The sequence below is a fragment of the Corvus cornix genome, chromosome 2, assembly GCF_000738735.6.
Source record: "Corvus cornix cornix isolate S_Up_H32 chromosome 2, ASM73873v5, whole genome shotgun sequence".
In the NCBI taxonomy this organism is placed as follows: Eukaryota; Metazoa; Chordata; class Aves; order Passeriformes; family Corvidae; genus Corvus; species Corvus cornix.
In genome coordinates, this window is record NC_046333.1 from 116,752,164 (window position 1) to 116,772,125 (window position 19,962).

General features: G+C 38.9%; 1 protein-coding gene across 1 annotated transcript in view; it reads left to right on the top strand.

The window, feature by feature from the left end:
- The window catches only part of RAB2A (RAB2A, member RAS oncogene family), a 43,178-nt gene that overhangs the window by 3,257 nt on the left and 19,959 nt on the right, over positions 1-19,962 (top strand). The window contains exons 3-4 of the mRNA XM_039549475.1: positions 9,136-9,207; positions 12,175-12,242. Coding sequence (XP_039405409.1) covers positions 9,136-9,207; positions 12,175-12,242 — 140 coding nt within the window. The remainder of the gene's footprint in view (positions 1-9,135; positions 9,208-12,174; positions 12,243-19,962) is intronic.

Sequence of the window (19,962 nt, forward strand, 5' to 3'; positions counted from 1 at the left end):
CGATCTGGATATTTCCAAAGCATTATAGGAGTTTGCAAATGCATTTAGAAGTATGTGTGGTGCATGCTTCCTAGGGCTATGCCTCTGAGATCTTTACCTTTATGGTTGATGGTGTCTTTAATTTTGGTTGCCAGTAGGAGTTGATGTATCCATCTCATCCACTCTTCCCTGTACCTCTGCCTTTGGCCACCAGTTGAAGTTGAGATGGACTTTGGTCTGAGCTAGCATGAATACTCTTGATGTATGAGAATTGTCTGTTTCTGTAGTTGGTGACTGAAAGTCTGTCATTTTTTCCCTTTAGCTCTTTTTCTGTATGATGGTAAAATCTTTACTTAAATGTTTATCAGCAATGTACCATGTGGGAATAAACTGGGAGTGATACAAGAGTTTTGTGAAGATGAGAGCTGGAATTTTTTTTCAGAATTATATGCGTTAACCAGAATTTTTTTATATTAGAGTATGTTTGCTGGAATCCACCAGAGAATGCTCCTGAACTTAAGGATACCTCAAGTGACAGTTTTGCAATGGTCAGATTTCTTGCCACCAACATAACTTGTCAGTTGTAGCCTATCTAAATGTCTTTTTAGAATAGGTGTTCCTGCATTTTCCATGAGCAGGTCCACCTGCTTTTCTTGAATGTGTTACTTCAGCGACCCTCTGAGCTTTTTGCATAATGGACTTTCACTTGCCTTTCAATTTCAGCAGATAGTTGCTGCTCCTAGACCAAGAGTATCTCAAAGTTATTCTTATTAGGAGGTGATGATGAAAGAAAATATAATTGCTTGGTGATCTAATTCTCCTCCAGTCTCTAGAGTAAAGTAAGGTGTCTAGTCAACCATTTCACTTGTCTAAGAGACTCTCAAATGTTGAAATTAAGCAATTGAATTTATTTTTCAGTCCTCTTTGTGAAATATTTCTAGTGTCTTTGCACTTTGCTCTGGAACAAAGGCTGTTATTAGCTAGTAATGTGTATGGCCAGAGCCTTTTGCCTTATTTTCTCTAAGTATGTAATAGTACTTCTTGGCTAAACTGGTTGTCATCCTTCCAGAGCTGGTGTTAATACCCTGTGATAGCTTGAGAACTTGTTTGTGCTGAAAACCAGATTACTGGTCTGTACTACATATATCTTGCTTTGAGACCCTTTCAATGATGGTTTAATCCCAAAAGAGCAGATACTAGGTGTTGTATAAGAACATCCTCTTAGCATCTTAGAACTTGTTAACTAGAATTAGCAAACTGTAAGTATATGTCCATACAAGTGGTTTCATGAGACTGCTAGTGTGCACACTTGTACTAACAGTTTGTTTAAAAGAAACCGCAAACACCTTGCCACTCAAAAAAAATCTAACCCAACCCTACCCCCAATTTCATCTAAAATCATGTTATTATGAATGTCTGGTAGTTTCTAAGTTGTTTGTGACCATGCAGAACATGAAGAAGTTCTTCTATAGATTTAAATGTAGCTTAATTTTATTTGGAAATAATTTTTACTTATTTTTTAAACCTGCTGTTAGCAATGAGTAGTACCATAAAAACTGAAATAGGGTAAAGCTGAACAGCTCCTTTAACTTTGTAGGCCTGTGCTGTTATGTAGAAAGGAAAAATTTACATCATTGGATTCAAATATACTGTTGAAAATGTTTGTGTTGAAGCTGAATCAGCTTTAAAAGAGCCATTTTTATTATTTTTCCCAAAATTACGTAGGCATCATAAAGGATTTTGGAGGTTGTTTTTCTTCTGTTCTTGTCCATGCTTACATATGTATGTGAATTCCCTTTGCTCTGTATGTGATGTTTGGAATTTTTTAGTTTGTCCTTCCTATAAACTTAAATAAAGCTTTCCCATTTGATGGTAGAGGTTTGACTAAGATGTAACTGGCTGAGAAGAGGTTAAGAAAAAGCTTTGCTTTAGGTTAATGTCTTGTTATGCCTAGGCCTGTGGAAGGTAATACTGGACTTTCCAGAGTTGCATAAAGCTGCTGTGGTTAGAAAGGGAGAAGAGAAGGAATGAACTGCAGCCTGTGATAAGAAAAGGGCTTATGAAACATCTGGAAGCTCTGCAGACTACTGGAAAGAACTGAAAGTACCTCATAAACCAGGTTAGGGGTATACATCTTGTGACATTTGTAATGTGTAATTTCCTGGTTTAAATCAAAGTTAGTTTTAAAATCTGTGTTCTTATATGTATCATCTAGATAATAATCTATTTTTGTATGTATTATGCATAGATATAACAATCATATATACAATCTATATTATTGAGACTTGCCCACTATTTGAAACTGTGTTACGCTATCTTTAAGATTTATTTTTGTTTGTCTTTCTAAAGGAAGGTAAGAAAGCAAGGAGCTTGTTTCAGCTCAGTTGGTATGGTGGCACTGGTTTCATGGGCATCCAAGGTGACATAGTTGGTTACATGTGAAAGGAGGAGTTCTTGCTCCCCTTACTTTGTGGTGACTTTGATAGTTTGCCATGATCTGAATCCACCCACTAATGCAGTAGAAAAATACCTTCTTTTTAGGTTAACTTTTTACTTAGTGGCTGAATCAGGTGATTTGGCCTTCTGGCTGTGCTTTCTGCAGTCTGGATTACTTGCGAGGAAGGAAACTGGATCTAGGAAGATTAATGAGAGAAGGACATCAAAGGGAAATAGGTCTTCGTCTCTGTGTGTGGTGGACTGATTGATCACCAGCAACAAGAAAAAAAGTTCTGTGAGGCTGTTGAACTAATCCAGGGTTTATCTGCTGCCAAAATGAGTAGACCTGGTTACCACTTCTTGTCTCAACTATGATATCTGCTGCTTCTTAGCTCTCAGCACCACTGCTTGTGTGATCCTTCAGAGAGCCAGCTCAGCTCACAAAGATGATTTGAAAAACAGAACTAAACAAATAGTAGGTATGCTCAAAAGAGTGCAAGAGCCCTTTTGGGTAAGGAGGTGGAACTGTGTGGGATGGAGTGAATCTACTTGTCAGAGATAGCAGGCAGATTAACGTAAGAGGTTTTTCTTTTGCATTCAGTTTTCATACCACAGTTGGGAGGACTACTACTGCAGTTCTTTTCCTCTGTCACCTTTCTTGGGTGGGGCTTAGGTGAGCAAGTAAGGAAATTCTTAACCTTCCTCTACCCTCTTTTTAGACCCGTTTCTAGTTTTGAACCAGATAAGCTTTTCAAAGAAAACATCAGTGGAAGAAACACTGATGAGTTCTGTCTAGAGGTAAGAAAAGCCTGGAAGTTTTCCTCACGTTCAGTAGTGCGCACCTGACTTTGCAGCCAGTAACTGAACGTTTCTTGCCCTATTCACAGGGAGTCAGGAAGAGGAGAAGGAAGCAAGTCAGTTCTCTTAGCCAAAGACTGGCTCAGCTGTATCATCACCAGCTGATTCCAGAGCTGCTTTTTCTTTAAGTGCCACAAGTGCAGGCTGTTACTGAAAAGAATAACCCTTCCCTTTCCTTCATCTTTTGTAGCCCGAGTCTCATGCATGTACTGGTGTTTGGATGAGTGTAGTACTGTGCTAGATCCATTTTTTGGTGTAGCTTATTGCATATGAGAAGGGAGATGGTAGCTTTACTGCTGAATCCTGAAATGAACACAAGTATACAAGGAAGGGCAGTGTTGAAGCTTCGCTAAAGTGAACAGTAGCAAAGGTATGGCAATACCTTGTCTAAGGAAACTGCAGAGTTACACCCGGATACAGAGGAAGTTGTTAAGGGAGGCAGAGGAATTTGGAAAATCAGCTCAGTCTGCTGGTTTGGAATTTAGAGCTGGAGAGTAAAATTACTGTAGCACAAGTTCTACTTCCCATCATGGTTTGAGTACTAAGAAGTGATGAAGGTATTCTAAAACAGGCATTTGCAAGGAAGCAAGCTGCCTTCCCTCTGAGCACATAATCCATTGTTTTCATTTGTTCCTAAGCAAGAGCTTTTGTTTACTGTGGTTGTTGAAGTGTATCCAAGCTCTCTCATATTAAAATACTAGATTTTTTTTTCCTCTGGGGTGGTTTATCTGAGCTATATTAAAATAATTGTGGCAGTAAAATGAAGAGTGAGTTAATAAATAACTGAATCTATCCCTTTTGCATTCTGCAACTGACTATCAAGACATGCTCAGCTACTTTTTGGTGTGTCTGCCTCATTTCAGGTGTAAGATTTACAGTGTTAAGTGAACGAGATACCTGGTAAGCAACTACTCTGTTCTTAGAGTTAACCAGTGTAGTTACTTTAAACCACCTGCATGCCCTAGAATTAGCTGCCTGCAACTGTTAACTGATCTTTGCAGCATCTGTTTATGTCATAAGGTAGTAAACTACTCAGATGTTCATATACAGCTCCTGTTTCTGATACATGTTTCTGTCTATGATGGGGGAGTTTGCCCAAGCTCTGTAAGTGAGTTGGGCTACAAACTATTTTCGTAAGAGCTTTTGCAATACAAACGTGCAATATCTTAAAACCATAAAATTAAAATGAAACCTCTTTCAGTCAACAGCAGTACAAAATTTAGCAACTTTCAGATGGGTTTTTTTTGTTGGGAGGTTCTGAAATAGCACGAATGGGATTAAAGAGAAACTAGTTATTTCTTCTGTTTCTGTGTGAACCCATCAGTCTGCTCCTAAAAGGCCTGCTATGGGGGAGTAACTAGAGGTGCTGTCATCTTGTGCCAGTCTGAGACGGGGCTTGCATCAAAGGGGTTGTGCTTGTCTGTCATCTTTGCTCTGCTGATGGTGGTGTTTGTATGCTTATTTCAACCAACTTGGTCACCAACCTTACAAGAAGAAGAAATATCAGATTGCCACTTGAGAAACTAGTGCTGCAATACCTAATAAAATGTCACTTTGTTGATTAGATTTTTAAATACTGTTACAAGATTTGTAAGATATGTGCAAGAATATTGGGTTGGTTTAAGGTTTTGGTTTATCCATTGATACTGAAATCACTTTGCAAGGTTAATGGCAAAAACTATTTCTGGTGTGACTTAAAGGTTTTTTGTAAGTGAGGTGGTGATGATCTCTGATGGGGCAGTTTTATTTCACTGGTGATATAAAAGTTATCTGTATATAAACACTGTTCACAGAATGAACTAGGTTGGAAAAGATCTTTGAGATCATCGAGTCCAACCTATGACCTAACCTAACACCTCCTCATCAACTAAACCATGGCACTAAGTGCCACATCCAGTCTTCTTTTAAACATGTCCAGGGATGGTGACTCCGCCACCTCCCTTGGCAGACAATTCCAATGCCCAATCACTCTTTCAGTGAAGAATATTTTTCAGACATCTAGTCTCAACTTCCCCTGGTGCAGTGTAAGACTATGTCCTTTTGTTCTGTCAGTGGTTGCCTGGGAGAAGAGACTGACCACCACCTGACTACAACCACCTTTCAGGTAGTTGTAGAGAGTGATAAGGTCACCCCTGAGTCTCCTTTTTTCCAGGCTAAACAACCCCAGCTCCCTCAGCCATTCTCTACAGGGCTTGTGTTCCAAGCCCTTCACCAGTCTCCTCTGCACACATTGGAGCATCTCAGTGTCCTTCCTAAATTGAGGGGCCCAGAACTGGACACAGTACTCAAGGTGTGGCCTTACCAGTGCCAAGTACAGGGGAAGAATGACTTCCCTGGTCCTGCTGGCCACACAATTCCTGATACAGGCCAGGATGCCATTGGCCACATGGGCACACTGCTGGCTCATGTTCAGTCGGCTGTTGACCAGAACCCCCAGGTCCCTTTCTGCCTGGCCACTGTCCAGCCACTCTGTCCCTAGCCTGTAGCGCTGCAGGGTGTTGTAGCCAAAGGGCAGGACTTGATACTTGGACTTGTTAACTTCATGTTGTTGGACTCGGCCCATCTATCGAGCCTGTCCAGGTCCCTTTGCAGAGCCCTCCTACTCTCCAGCAGGTTGACACATGCTCCCACCTTGGTGTCATGTACAGATTTACTGATGGTGGACTCAATCCCCTCATCCAGCCCATCAGTGAAGATACTAAACAGGACTGGCCCCAGCACTGATCCCTGGGGGACACCACTAGTGACTGGCTGCCAACTGGATGCAGCACTGCTCACCACCACTCTCTGGGCCTGGCCATCCAGCCAGTTCTTAACCCAGCAAAGGGTGCACATGTCCAAGATGTGGGCTGCCAGCTTTTCCAGGAGTATGCTGTAGGAGACAGTGTCAAAGGCCTTGCTGAAGTCCGGGTAGGCAACATCCACAGCCTTCCCTGCATCCACCAGGCAGGTCACCTCATCATAAAAGGAGATCAGGTTGGTCAAGCATGACCTGCCCCTCCTAAACCCCATGGTGGCTGGGTCTGATCCCCTGGTTGTCCTGTGGGTGCTGTGTGATGATACTCAGGATGATCTGTCCTGTAATCTTGCTGGGCGCTGAGCTCAGGCTGACAGGCCTGTAGGTGCCGGCATCTTCCTTCCAGCCCTTCTTGTAGATGGGTGTCACATTGGCCAGCTTCCAGTCATCTGGGACCTTCCTTGTGAGCCAGGACTGACAGTAAATGATGGAGTGGCTTTGCAAGCTCATCTGCCAGCTTCTTCATCACCCTAGGATGAATCCCGTCTGGTTCCATAGATTTGTGAGCATCTAAGTGGCTCAGCAGGTCTCTGACTGCTTCCCCCCAGATAGCAGGGTATTATGCTGCTCCCTGACAGCATCTACCAGCCCAGGAGGTCAGTTGTCCTGAGGACAACCTGTATTTATGTTGAAAACTGAGGCAAAGAAGGTGTTAAGTACCTCTGCCTTTTCCTCATCTTTACTTACTAAATTCCCTCCCACATCCAATAGAGAATGGAGGTTGTCCTTGCCCTTCCTTTTTGCCATTAATGTATTTATAATTTTTTTTTCTTCATTTGCAGAAGTGGCCAGATTGAGTTCTATCTGGGCTTTTGCCTTTCTAATTTTTTTCCTGTGTGACCTAGCAATTCCCATAAGCATTTCCTGAGATATCTGACCCTCCTTCCAAAGGTGATACAACCTCTTTTTTTTTCCTTGGTTCCTTCAAAAGCTCCTTGCCCATCCAGGCTGGTCATTTTCCTCATCAGCTCATATTTTGGCACATAGGGGCAACCTGTTCCTCTGCCTTCAAGATTTCTGTTTTGGAGCATGCCCATCCTTCCTGGACTCCTTTGTTTTTAAGGGCTGCGTCCCACTTTTCCGAATAAGTCTCTTGAATAAGCCCAAGTCTGCCCCCTGGAAGTCCAGTGTGGAAGTTTTACTGATGCCCCTCCTTCTTTCACCAAATATTGAAAATTCTATAATTTCATGATCGCTGTGCCCCAGACGGCCTCCAACCACCGCATCTCCCACCAGCCCATCTCTGTTTGCAAACAGCAGGTTGAGCATAGTCCCTCCCCTGGAAGGCTTGCTCACCAGCTGTGACAAGAGCTGTTCTCTGAGTAGAATTGTTAATGTTTTCAAATTCCATACAGTTTTGTGTTCTGTCCCTACAGCTCCCATACTCTGTTTTTCTCTGTTTCTTTCTTACCTGCAGTGCTTTCCCACACTCCTCTTCCACTTCTTTTATGTTAAATAATTTTTTAGGGACAGAATCTATATCTGCTTCAAAGCTGCTTGTGTGCTGACAGCTTGCTGTTATAAACCAGAAAGCTAAAGAAAAAAACATGTAGTAAGGCAGGTGCTGCAAATTTTGCCTTGGACTACAGTTCCACACCACTCTACATTATTGATCTGCTGGCTGCTGCATTTCTTTTCCCTTATTTGAACTAGCTCTTATGCATGTCTGACCCTGTATGAAGCCATTTCTGTTTGCTTTGTCACTCTTCTTGTCAGATTAGTGTGCTAACCCAGTGGACAACTGAAATTGCTTCAGAACTCATCTGAGCTGTGTGGAAAAATGGACAGGAGCGTACTGTAGCGAAGAGAGTAGAGACCAGCAGCACTAGCAACTGGCTTAGGCTGTTGGAATTGCTGCATTGTTTGGGATATTAATCTGCTTGTCATCAGTTGGCCACAACTCATTTTGTGGCAAAGCTAAATGCAGGTTTCCTATTTCTGTTAGATTTGGTTGAAACTGGCTACTGGTCTTAGAATTTTAAGTCCAAAATAAGATGGGTGGTGGTTATCTTTCTGTAGGCTTTGTTTCCTCATTACTTTACCATACTAAAAAACTTTGCTGAATTTAGTACTAGAAGACCAGTGTCACTATATGCAAACCGCCCTCTGGTATGCATACATTGTGTTGGCAGTGTGGCTCTTTTCCTTATTTCTTTGTTTGCTATCTTTTGTTACTAGATATGTCTCTTATGATGAGCTGTTGCTGACCTGTACAGCAGGAACTTAATTTTAAAAGGTTGAAAATACAAAGTTTGACTGAGCAGAACAGGAAGAATAACCCCTCCAAGTAAAAGAAGGAAAAATTAATTGTAGAAAGTATTATGTTTACAAACCTAGGTAGTTTGGGTACTCCTGCTGACTGCATTAACTTCTACTTTTCTGTGCTTTCACATACAGACGAAATTGCCCATCTGCTGAGCAGTGTCCATGTGATCTGAAGTAAACTGATTTCTGACATGAGTTGGTTATCTGAGGGGGACAGTGTTTGTATTACCTGTCTGACTGTAATGTAAACTCAGCTGCTGCCAGTTCTTCTTAGACTGCTTTTTGGCCTGTGGGGGACCAGTGAGCAGGAGCATATAGTTGTAAGCAGCCACAGACCTGCTGTGGTTACCTCAGGTGATAAATAAGGAGATAGATGGGAGTCTGATGCTATTGAGGATCTAGTTAGCTTGGAAGAAAGCTGAAAGTACTGAAGGAGAAGCAGAAAAAGGGTTGTGAGGAGTAGCAAGCCCTGTAGTTATTGTGGAAAGAGGATGTAAAGTGGTACTTTGAAGGTCTGTTAGAAAACTTGTTTTCCACTTAGTTTTAAAGGCAGAACTACTTTTTCAAAAGAATAATTCATTTTTATCCCATTTTTGAAAATAACTGCTTTGACTATGTTTCTAGAACTTTAAAAGCTGTAATTAAAAAGTTTAATACACTTCAAAGTATGTGAGATCTAATACCTTCAGTTCTAGTAATTAATTTTAAGCAATATGTAACATTTCCTTAAATTATTTTCTATTGGTTCTTTACAGGCTTTTCTTAAAATTCGCCTAACACATTTATTTTCTTTCTTTTAGGTGTTGGGAAATCATGTTTATTGTTACAGTTCACAGACAAGCGGTTTCAACCAGTCCACGATCTCACTATTGGTAGGTCTTTTTTGTGCTGCCTGCTGTTAGTAGTTAAGTGGTTGTGGTGCCTCAGCATGCATTTATGAGTTTGTTGTGCTGCAGAAATGCAGGATTTGTGCTGTGTTAAGGTAGCAGTGAATCTCTAGCTAATGAATATTTGTTTGCTAGTGAAGTCAAGTGGGGGTCTTCTATTGGGAGGGTACAATCTGAAATAATTTTAAAAGTTCATAGCTGTGGTATCTAAACTGTTTCTTCAGAAAAGCTTAAAACTGGGCACAGAAGAAGAATTGTCAAAGCTTGAAATACACTGATGGTGATGGAAGTAGCATTTTTTTCACTAGGGAACATAATATTACCCTAGTCACAAAACCTTGAAGACAAGTTAAACTAAAGCAAAGTTAACCTTAAAGATGAATAAACAAATTTATTTGGGAAGACTAACTTTTGAATAGAGGACTGAAATGTGAATGTACTTGCTCTTGGAAGGGATAGGGATTTTCCTTCTCAGCTCTTCAACTGGGTATGGACCATTTGTGTAATGTATGATTTGATACCAGGGGAATGAGTACATGTTGACACATTGCCTCTGATCTAATGGCAGTAAATGATACAAACTTTTATTTATCTTCCCACACAAAATAAGAGGAATAGTGTGGTACTAAATTCTTCTGAGGGCAAGTTCAGTCTGCAGATCAGTTTTGCTGTTAAGCATAACAGGTGCTAGTCTCAGAGGAGATGGCAGAACCTTTCGCCTTGTTGATGTTCTTTCAAGGAACCTATCATCTCTAATCATGAGCCTTGCACAAAATGTATCCTAGTCTCTATTTTTAGTTTGTGTGCTGGAATAGGTAGGCTTCCTATGTTTGGGAGTACTGAAATAGCTGCTTGATATACAAGCAGATTTTCTTCATGTAACAGAATGTATCAGGTGGTTTGATTATTGCTTCCCTTTCTCTTTACAGTCCTTCCACACCTTGTGTGTGCCTGTCTCATATAGTTCAAATTTGGCTAACATCAGTTTTCAGATATTTGAGGTCTTGGCGGCAGATAGGCTGTCTGAATAAAGAGCCTGAGTACTTCAGGGTGGCATGACTTTTTATCATCTTTTCTTCTTTAGGCCTGCCAAATATGTGACACCTTAGATATCACTCATGCATTTGGCAGGCCTGTCACCTCAGCAGACTGATAGGTTCTGGGAAATGGCTTCACCTCAGCAGGGTGGTTGTAGTGCCAGATCTTTGATTGGCATACAGCTAGCTGAAATCTGGGAACAAAATAGAAACTGAAGCTGGTAAGATGAGGAGTTGAACCTAGAAGCAACATGAGGAGGGATGTAGTATTGGAGCTTGGGAAGCTGCTTGAAAAAGAGGGAAGAAGAGGGTGGAAATGCCTCCTTAACTGCTAGGGCATGTGTGTATTTTGGCCAGGTTCTCCCAATTACCCAAACAGATTTAGAAAGACAGATAAAGAAAGAACATGGGTTCATATGAATGCTCCTGTGGGGTGAGATGGGGTAGGTTGAATTTAACTAATAAATGCCCTAATGGTTGTATTAAAAGTACTGAAAATGTGTAGATCAAATAAACCATTGTAAACATTGTAGCTGTTTGCCCATTGCCCATAGGACATGCCCTTATTGTAAACCTGATCAGCTTCTATTCCTTCTTGGAGAACAAGCCTGCCATCAAACTGTGTTTTTTTCAAATTCAGAATTTTTTCCTGGCATCTATTTTAATGGAATAGGATAAATACCCTTTTATTTTTTTTATGGGGTCGTGTTCAGAAACGAAGCATTTAAGATTATTTGGATTTAAATCAGCAGCTCTATAGCCACATTTGGAGACCAGGTAAAACCTTCAGTGTTTACATGTGTAGTAGTCCAAAGACCTTCCCTGCCTTTGCAATCAACCTCAGGAAGAGCAGTGTCATTTACCTGCTTCCTCCTTGCTGCCTCTCCACCTCCATTCTTTCAATTTCTTTACATAGAGTTGCTGCAAGTTATTTGGTTGCTAAAGAGCACAGTGGTCTTTGGCCAACGCCTTTAATTTGGCTCCAATATCCTGTTGGGGAGCTCCGCCCCTTTCCCCCAAATCATTCCACAGAAAGCAACACTGCACCCTCAAATATTCTAAGCAAGCTTTTGAAGAGACATTTGGAGTATTTCAAATCAGGGCTGCATTATTGAAAGTCTTGAGTCCAAGTCTAGACAATGACCAATTTTAGTGAAACTTCAGCTAGCAGGTCTGTATTTTTTTTTTAATAATGGTTATAGGTTAATGGGAACTTTATAGCCTTTAAATATGTCCAGTATCTCTAGCCATTTGTTAGATTTTAACTACTGCAGTAACAGCCTCAATTTATACTTGATTTACTGTTAATCATCTCAAAATTGCTTTAAAAGATGGTATAAAAGGCTGAATTTTTCCACTGAAGAAATTTTGTTTATTTGAAACACACTTTTTTCCCTTGGTTATAAAATTTGATCTTTAATTAGCTAGAATTTTGGAAGTACTTTTTAAATAACAGGTGTTTTAATTAATACAGTAATAAAATTTGTCTTGTCAAAGATGACTTTTTGTATGCTCACTTAATAGATTATTTTATTGATAAAGAATTGTAGGTGTAATTTCTTCTAAACTGGCCCTAGCAATCTGTTACTGGTAGAGTGTTAAAATAACTGTGACTCTTCAGAAGTCTGTTTACATTCAAAGGGTTTTGTTTCTCCCTCTAATCTAGAACTACTAAGTGGTTTGGAAAACTTTGTTGGAAATACCTCCCAGACACCTGGACAGTAACAGTTACCTTTCTTCTAGAAAACTTTCTAGCTCTTTCAAGCAGCTGGAAAATTGGCTAAAAGCAGATTGTGAAAGAGATTATTTCCTGCAGTGTTGACTGAACTTAAATTTATGTTCTTGCTTTCATAGTACTTGACATTCTTCTTTCTGATATGTGCTAATAATGTCACCTTTTGTAAAATCTGTTCAGGTGTAGAATTTGGGGCTCGAATGATAACTATTGATGGAAAACAGATAAAGCTTCAGATATGGGATACGGTAAGTAATGAATCATAAAAATCGTTTAAACATACTGTTCCACTAGCTTTTCCTTTATTCTGGCTAAGCTCTCTATCATCAGCATCCACAGACTATGTACTTTGTCTTGCAGTTTTTCGTTGGTTTCTATGAAGTTAAAAACTTCCTAATATTTCCTTTTTTTTGGTGTGATGTATTCTTCGGCATTTGCACTGTAACTTCCTCAACACTTGTCAGATTTATAATACTGATTTATAATTCATGCTGCTTCACTGTTTGGTGAAAGTCTTTTATATTACCAAGAACTTACACTTCTCTAAACAATCTCTTTGTGCATTCATGCAAGATTTGGTAAATACAACATCCTGTTGTGAAATTGTGTTGTGTCTGCTACCTCTAATCAAGAGTTCTCTAGAGGAAATGTTTGCGTTTCCAAGGTAGGAGAAAACACATGGCTCACTTTTCATAGAAGAAGATTTAAGAGCACAAGTTCAAGACAGTAAATACCTCAGTCAAGAAGGGACTAATAAATGCTTAAAGTTTCAAAATACCTTCCAAAATTCAAACTTTGACTTTTGAGGGGGTTCAGGTTAAGAACATATATTGGCTGTTCTTGTGTTGTCAGTCACTTTACTATAAAGCAGTCACTGTCTACACTTCTGAAGCAGGTTTAAGATGTTCATACTGCTATCTGTATCTTTTAAATGTGTTTGGCTGTTCCCTAAGAAAGAGTTGCCTGTTTCCTTTTCTAAAAGCATTTTAGGATACCTTTAGAAACTGACAGGTATGTGATCCCTAGCCTCATGTATGTGCCCTTTTTGCTGCAGCAAATCAGTGAAGGGGCATACATTCATGTATGCATGCCTACATATGTGCATGTGTATATAAAAATGTAAATAAATGTAATATTTTAGTGAACTTCGTAGGTAAGACCTTAGTTACTTTACAAGTTCTTTACTTGAAGTGGCATCTAACACCTGTGCCTTCTTGGAAGTTCTAAGAAAAAGATATAGAACAATATGGTCAGCTTTTTTTAGGCTTTTTCTGCCCCAGGAATTTTTACTATTATAACTGTGGATTGCAGTCTACCAAGGTAGCTGAGCATTTTTAAGGTCAATATGCAAGCAAATCTCTGCGTAAAAAGTAGCTTCATGATTAAATCCTTAGTATATAGTGTGACTGAGACTACATACCTACACCTACCTACAAAATTAGGGCAGATTGTCTGCAGATGAAAGTACTAATTTTACTACTGTCTTTCACTGGCATTTGAACTGATTTTGTTAATCGCCTTAGATATGAATGAACTTCAGCTATGTTTCAGTAGACTGTGCTTTTCCTGATGCCTCTGACTCAGTGGCTCTTTGCAGTCTGGTTGTTGTCTTGAATGCATGCAAATTGTCCAGTAGCCAAAATGGCAACCCAAGTACTTTTGACTATGACTTATAAACTCTGTTTGAGCAGGGATTTTTTTCTGGCTAGCTTCTTAAGTATATCATACATAAATTGAAGATATTAATTGGAAGTTTTCATACACTGAGTAGATTGTATACTGGTGTTGCACTTAATAGTTTATAAATTGTATGCAGTGAATGACAGTATATTGGTCATAGTTAAAAGTTTAACTGTATGCAATCTGATTTTTAAAACACGGGATATTTCTATTCTAATCCAGTCTTGGTTTGTTAGTATATCTGAATTGCACTGTATCATTTGTGATCTTGGGTGCAAAGGTTGAAGGAATACTAAAAATGAGAAACATGATGAGGTAATTCTCAAGAGATATTTTACTTATGAGTGTTAAGGTACACCAGTGTCCATAATGACCGAGGTTACTGTGTTCTATCTGTGTTAAGCATATTCTCATTTTCTATTAGCCAAAACTGGTAGCTGTTACTGGTGCTATCTCTGTATTTATTAAGCTGTAACAACTTCTGTTTGGTGAGAGAAGGTTCATTTTACACCTGTTGCTAAGGAAACACATGAACTATTTGTTTTTGGTTGGTGCTTACTGAGTCACAGCACTAGCCCTTCTTTGATTTGGTGCTAGCCTTACACACCTGCTTTTAATTCATCACTGAACAGGATGCATCCTGAGCAGAGGCATAAGAAGTGGAGAGCTCGATAAAATTTGTTTGGATTATTTCACAATGAACTTGCTTGCTTAAGAGAATCAAACACTAAAATTCAGGTTTTTCTGGCTTGATATTTCTATGCAACAGTGCTCATTTTATGTTGTCTTCAGCAGATCACTGCAGCTCCAGGGAAAGGTGTGTCATAGTAATGGGAACATACGGAAGCTGCAGCATACCTCACTGCAGGAGTATGTTGCACCTTACGGAGACCTAACATTGTTGCATGTCTGTGAGATCCATTTGTGTGTCCTTTTATGATAACTCAAGAATGTTTTACTTTTTCATTAGCATCTTAGTTTGGATTAGGAGTGTATTACAGAGGTTAGCTCTATTTACTGCAGTCTGTTTTCCATGTGGGAGTACATGAACTGAATTCCTTTTGGATGAGGCCAGACTGGAATATATGCTTAACTAATGCATGTATGTCTATTAGAATTTGTAGTCCAGTATTTGGTCCTGTGAGCTGGTAGTCTAGTAACACTAGTCTTATACAAAAACACACCTAGCCCCAGGCCTCTCCCCTGCCAAAAACCCCACAAATGAAAACCTACATTCCATGAAAGATACTCAGTGTGGCCTTTGCATTTAGTGTTGTCTTGCAGTCTCAGCTCTCCTACTGTTCATGTCTGCACAAGCAAATAGTGTCCTGTTGTTCTTTCCCAGCTGCAGGCTGTTCTGGATCTCCCCACTGCTGGGCTCTGCAAGCTTGCTGCTGTGTGTGCTGTGGCACGCCCAGGTGTTTAGCTCTGTGAGTCTTTGGGTTTCACTATTCCTTTTTGGTGTTTTTAGGTCTGTAAAGAGGAGGTATTGGACGAAATTGTTGTTTGTCTTTAGTACCTAGATTATTTCTCTTCTTTTATCTTTAATCATAGTAATGGCTTCCAATAGTTGGATGGACTGAGAAATACTTTTGTCCAAACTGCTTAGTTGGTAATTGCCTATTATGATAAGTTAAGCAACTCTTTTGTGGAAGTGTGGTATTTGAGCTAGTGTCAGCTGCACACAACTTTTAGGGAACTAGAAGTGGTTTACAGCAACTAGTAAGGATTAAAATGACTGTTCTGGAAGCTGTTAAGATTTTGGAGTTTAAATAAGCTGTGTAGATGAGATTGGTTGTCTTGTGGCAGCAGCATAGCACTAAGAAATATTAAAATTGCTTCTCAGAAAAAGTTCATTGTTGTAGAGAGATAACTGGGCTTGTTACCAGGCTGAGTCAGTGGCCTTGGTTTTGTTGTTGAGGGGGATGTTCTGTATTGCATTGACTGTTACTAAAAAGTCATTGTTGATGAGCAAAAATAAGCAGTAATTGAAAGAGGATATTTTCTCAGACTCTGCAGTAGGAGAGATCTGTGATGACGCTAAGCAATGCTAATGTTCTCTAAATTGGTATGATACGAACATTTCCTGTGTACTTAAATGCAATATTTTTAATATCTTTCAGCCTTATTTCATGGAAATCCATGGTTTAAAAACATTAATTCATAATTACGTTTACTTACAACATCTTAGCCCTGCTTAGGCAGACTAAATATCTGAAATAATTGGTTTTTCTAAACTAATTTAAAGTAACTCCTTGATTTCCATGCAAGTGTACTTTCTAATTGAATTGATAGTGTTAGGAGTTGACAGCTTGTATAAAAAAAAGCATGTTTGTGGAAGATTGAAGGCATGATTGTTAAACGCGTATTTCACTTTCAGATATTCTGAATATACTAATTCTTCGTGGGAATTAAGATCTTTTTCTTGTGTTTTCAATTGGTTTAGATCTATTAGAACTGAATAAAGTGCTCTTCATTCATTTAATGAATATTTATCCTAGTGACTCTGACAATTGCTAGGATGTAGGGTTCACCCCCAAGAGCTCGTCACTAACTGTTTACTTCATGATGTTTTCTACTTGCTTTGCTAGTCGGAACACACTCATGTTTGTGGGCAGTTGGTGTATTCTTTTACTACATTTTTACTGATTTGACTCTTTTTAACCATGGTACCTGCATGCATATTAATGCATCTCATAGCCCTCTGTTGTTACACTGCTGTGAAGCAACATCAAGAATTTCCAGAGGATCTACTTTAGTTTCTGAAATTCGTTTAATCGTCAGTCACAGACTGTTTGCTGCCATGTGGGAAGATTAACTTATTTCTGGATCCATGGGTTGAGGGGTGAGGCAGGGGGATTTGTCTATTTAAGTTATTCCTGTTGCTCTTTGTGTAATATGACCCTCATCTGAACTTCAATGCCAGTAGCTTAAGTTATTGTTCACACCCATGATGTCACTTTAGGAAGCTACAGCAACTTGATACACCTTCTAGCTTAGTGTTCACAAACCTTTGTCTGTCATGCTTAAATGTATTTGGTTATTGAAATACTATAATATTGGCATGTTATTTTCTGAATTGTTTTTTAATTTCTTGGCATCTTATCCATGCTTTCTACAATAATTACAAGATTTCTACAAGAGCAAACTCTTGCTTAGGATAAGGCCTTAAATGGGAGGAGTATGAACTACTTTTTTTGCACAGTAGAACTCTTATTTTACTGAGGTTTGCTACTTAAAACCTAAGGGTTTCAAGTACAGTTTATTTCAAATTATAAGTAGAAGTGTACTTCTGATAATGGAAGGCTAAAGCTTTGGTTCTGTGATGTGTTGGGAATTGCTTTGGATATCTAAATGGCATTTATTCAACACCACCAGAAGAAAAGGCAGATGTACAAATGATCTGTATTTACACATATGTACAGTTTTGTCGTTGGGGATCTTTAGTGCTCTTGAAATTTCAGTTCTTAACTGCATGCTGACTAAATTCTAAAGCAACATGTAACTTGGCTAAATCCTTCACATAAATTATGAGACTTTCTTATATTGTGATAGATTCTTCATAAGCATTTTTAGTTATTAGTTCTGGGTTTTTTTGGGAATCTTTGCTGGAAACAGAAGGGGTTGTTTTTTATTTTTACACTGCTTCTGTGCCTATTTGTACTACATGCTAGTAAACCATCTTAAAATTCTTTTTTTTTTTTCTGAATTGGAGACATGATTGCAAGAAAGATTAATGCATTTGTATAAACAAGTTGACATGTGACTAAGTGGCTGTTAATGTATTTATAACTTTCAAAACTATATTTAAAGGTATGTATTGCTCCTCTTTCTTTCTGGAACATTTTATTCCAGGGATCAACTTTGTGGAGTAGTTCCCAGCTGGCAGCTGTTGTAGGTGGTGTGACATGAGTTGGTTATTTAAGATGTCTTTTTAGTTTTCTTTGCAACTTAGGAAAATGTAAACAAGTAAATAATAATTCCCGGTGTGATTGAAATGTTCTGTCACCAGTTTTGAACATACCACATATGTATGCCTGTTCTCAGAGTGAGGGAGTCCAGAGCTACTACCTAGGTGTGTTGTAGTTCTCATATTGGATGTAGATGTATACTGTAATGTTCCCTCTGAATAAAAACTATTTGTCAGCTTGGATGCTGAAGGCCTGCTGGGATGTTCTCAGGTAACTTGGTCCTTGAAGAAACTTTTTAAATTCTTCAGCATTGAGAATAGAGAGCTCAGCAAAATCAATGGACTGTTTTCTAGGGAGAGATATGTTGTTGTGGATGCTGCTTTTTAAACTACTTTCTTTTCCTGAGTTACGGTTCTTTTAATTTTTTCCCCTTATTTTATAGATTTAAAAATACACAGTTAAGGAGCTTGCAAGTAACTCTTTTTGAAAACAAAGGCTTGCCTTCATATTTTGCCACTGATGCAACTCCACCAGCATACTTGGATATGACACCATGATTTCCTGAGGGAATAGTAACACTTAGAGGCTTTTCTTAAATATGCCAGAGATACTGTGTCCCTGACAACACAGTTGCATAGCTTAAATGTTCCTGAAACTCTAGGGCAGGTCCTAAATCTCCATGTATCTTAGTGACCTGAGGTGATCGATAATGCTTTGTGTTCTGCTTACATTGTTATTTTCAAATTGTATTTTGGTCTCTATACTGAAGTATGTTTTGAGAAGCACATGGGATATGTCTGTGCAGTTGAAGCAAGGATAAAGATTTTTGTACTTGCTTGAAGACCTATGACTTCTAGAACTATGTCTATATAAGTCTCTCCTATCAGAAAGTGTTTGTTTCTGTGAACCATTATGGTATGAATTGTAAAAGCTTACAGTACAGAAAACAGCCAAAAAAGAATGTTACTTAGCACTTAAAACATTGCTTGTTTATCAGAGGCCTGCATTTTTTCATGATTAGTGAGCTACTCATGTCAGACCTAGCACCTGCTTCCCTGAAGAGAGAGGAGGCATGTTCAGGCCTGCTCAGTGTGCAGTAATAGGTTCCTGCAGGCAGCCATGTCTGAGCTGGAGTTTCTGTGTGTGAAGTAGCTGTCGTGGTCTGGCTGTTACCAGAAACATCCTCCATCTTCCCATTTCCACTGCAGCAAAGCTCTGACAGTGCATATAATCAGGGATTGTCTTGGAGCAAAAGCTTGTATCACCTGTACTGGATGTAATGTGGCCTTGGGAAACACCCAAGGCCATATTTTTAACATTTGTTTCCTGAGTATTGCCCCTACTATTTCTGACACCACAGACTGCTGCCTCCCCCACCATCTGGATGTGGAACTGGGCAGTCTGCTTTGAATGGCCCTACTTGAGCCAGGGAGGTTGGAATAGATGACCTCCAGAGATCCCTTTCCCACCTCAACCATTCTGTGAAAAAAGCTTTTTAATACGGAAGAGAGATTAAAAAAAAAGTAAGTGCTGGATTTTGCAGGAGCATGAAAGAGATGGTAATAACAAAATTAAGATAAAGGGCCTTTCTCTGGTATTGAAGCTGATTTTAATTTATACTGAGCTTTTATACTGCTGCTTCTGTCTGTTGCTCCTTGTAACAAGTAGCTAAACTTCGGTAGATCCTGCTTTTTGTAAGACTGATAAAGTGTAATTATAGCACGCTTGTGGTTTTTTAAGTCAGTTTAAGAAAGCCTACACTTTCTTTCAGTTTTGACTTCTTTGAAATAGTTTGTCCCCCTTGGAAAAAAGGGGAGGGGACAGAAAATTCTCAGATGAAGAAGTAAAGTAATAATGATGCTTAAAAAAAAGCTGTGGAGTATATTCTACATGCCTAACCCTGCTATATTGACCTTCTAGATCTTGTTCAGAATGATTCTGTTAAAGTAGCCAGTAAATTATATATATAAGGTGGTTTTATTATATAATATGTTTTTATATTATATATAAAATAAACTTTAATATAATGGAGCTTCTTTACAGAAACTCAGTTTTCTTTTGCTTAGAATGAAAGGGAATTTATTTTGTCTTGTCCATCGGTATATGTAAGCACAAATTAATTATTGCTATATGGAAAATAATTCTTCAATTAATTGATTAATTCAAAATAATACTTCACCAAAGAAGATACCATTTTCTACCCTTTCCTTAAGGAAGCAATGATGTTTAAATTTCACCATTGTCAAGTGAGGCAGAATTAAAAATATTACAGTACTTTTAGGATTTATATACTGAACTTTTCTAAGTAAGTGATTCTTTTAAGAGTTCACAACTCTTACATTTTTGTAAGATCTGCTAGAACCTGACATGTTGCTTG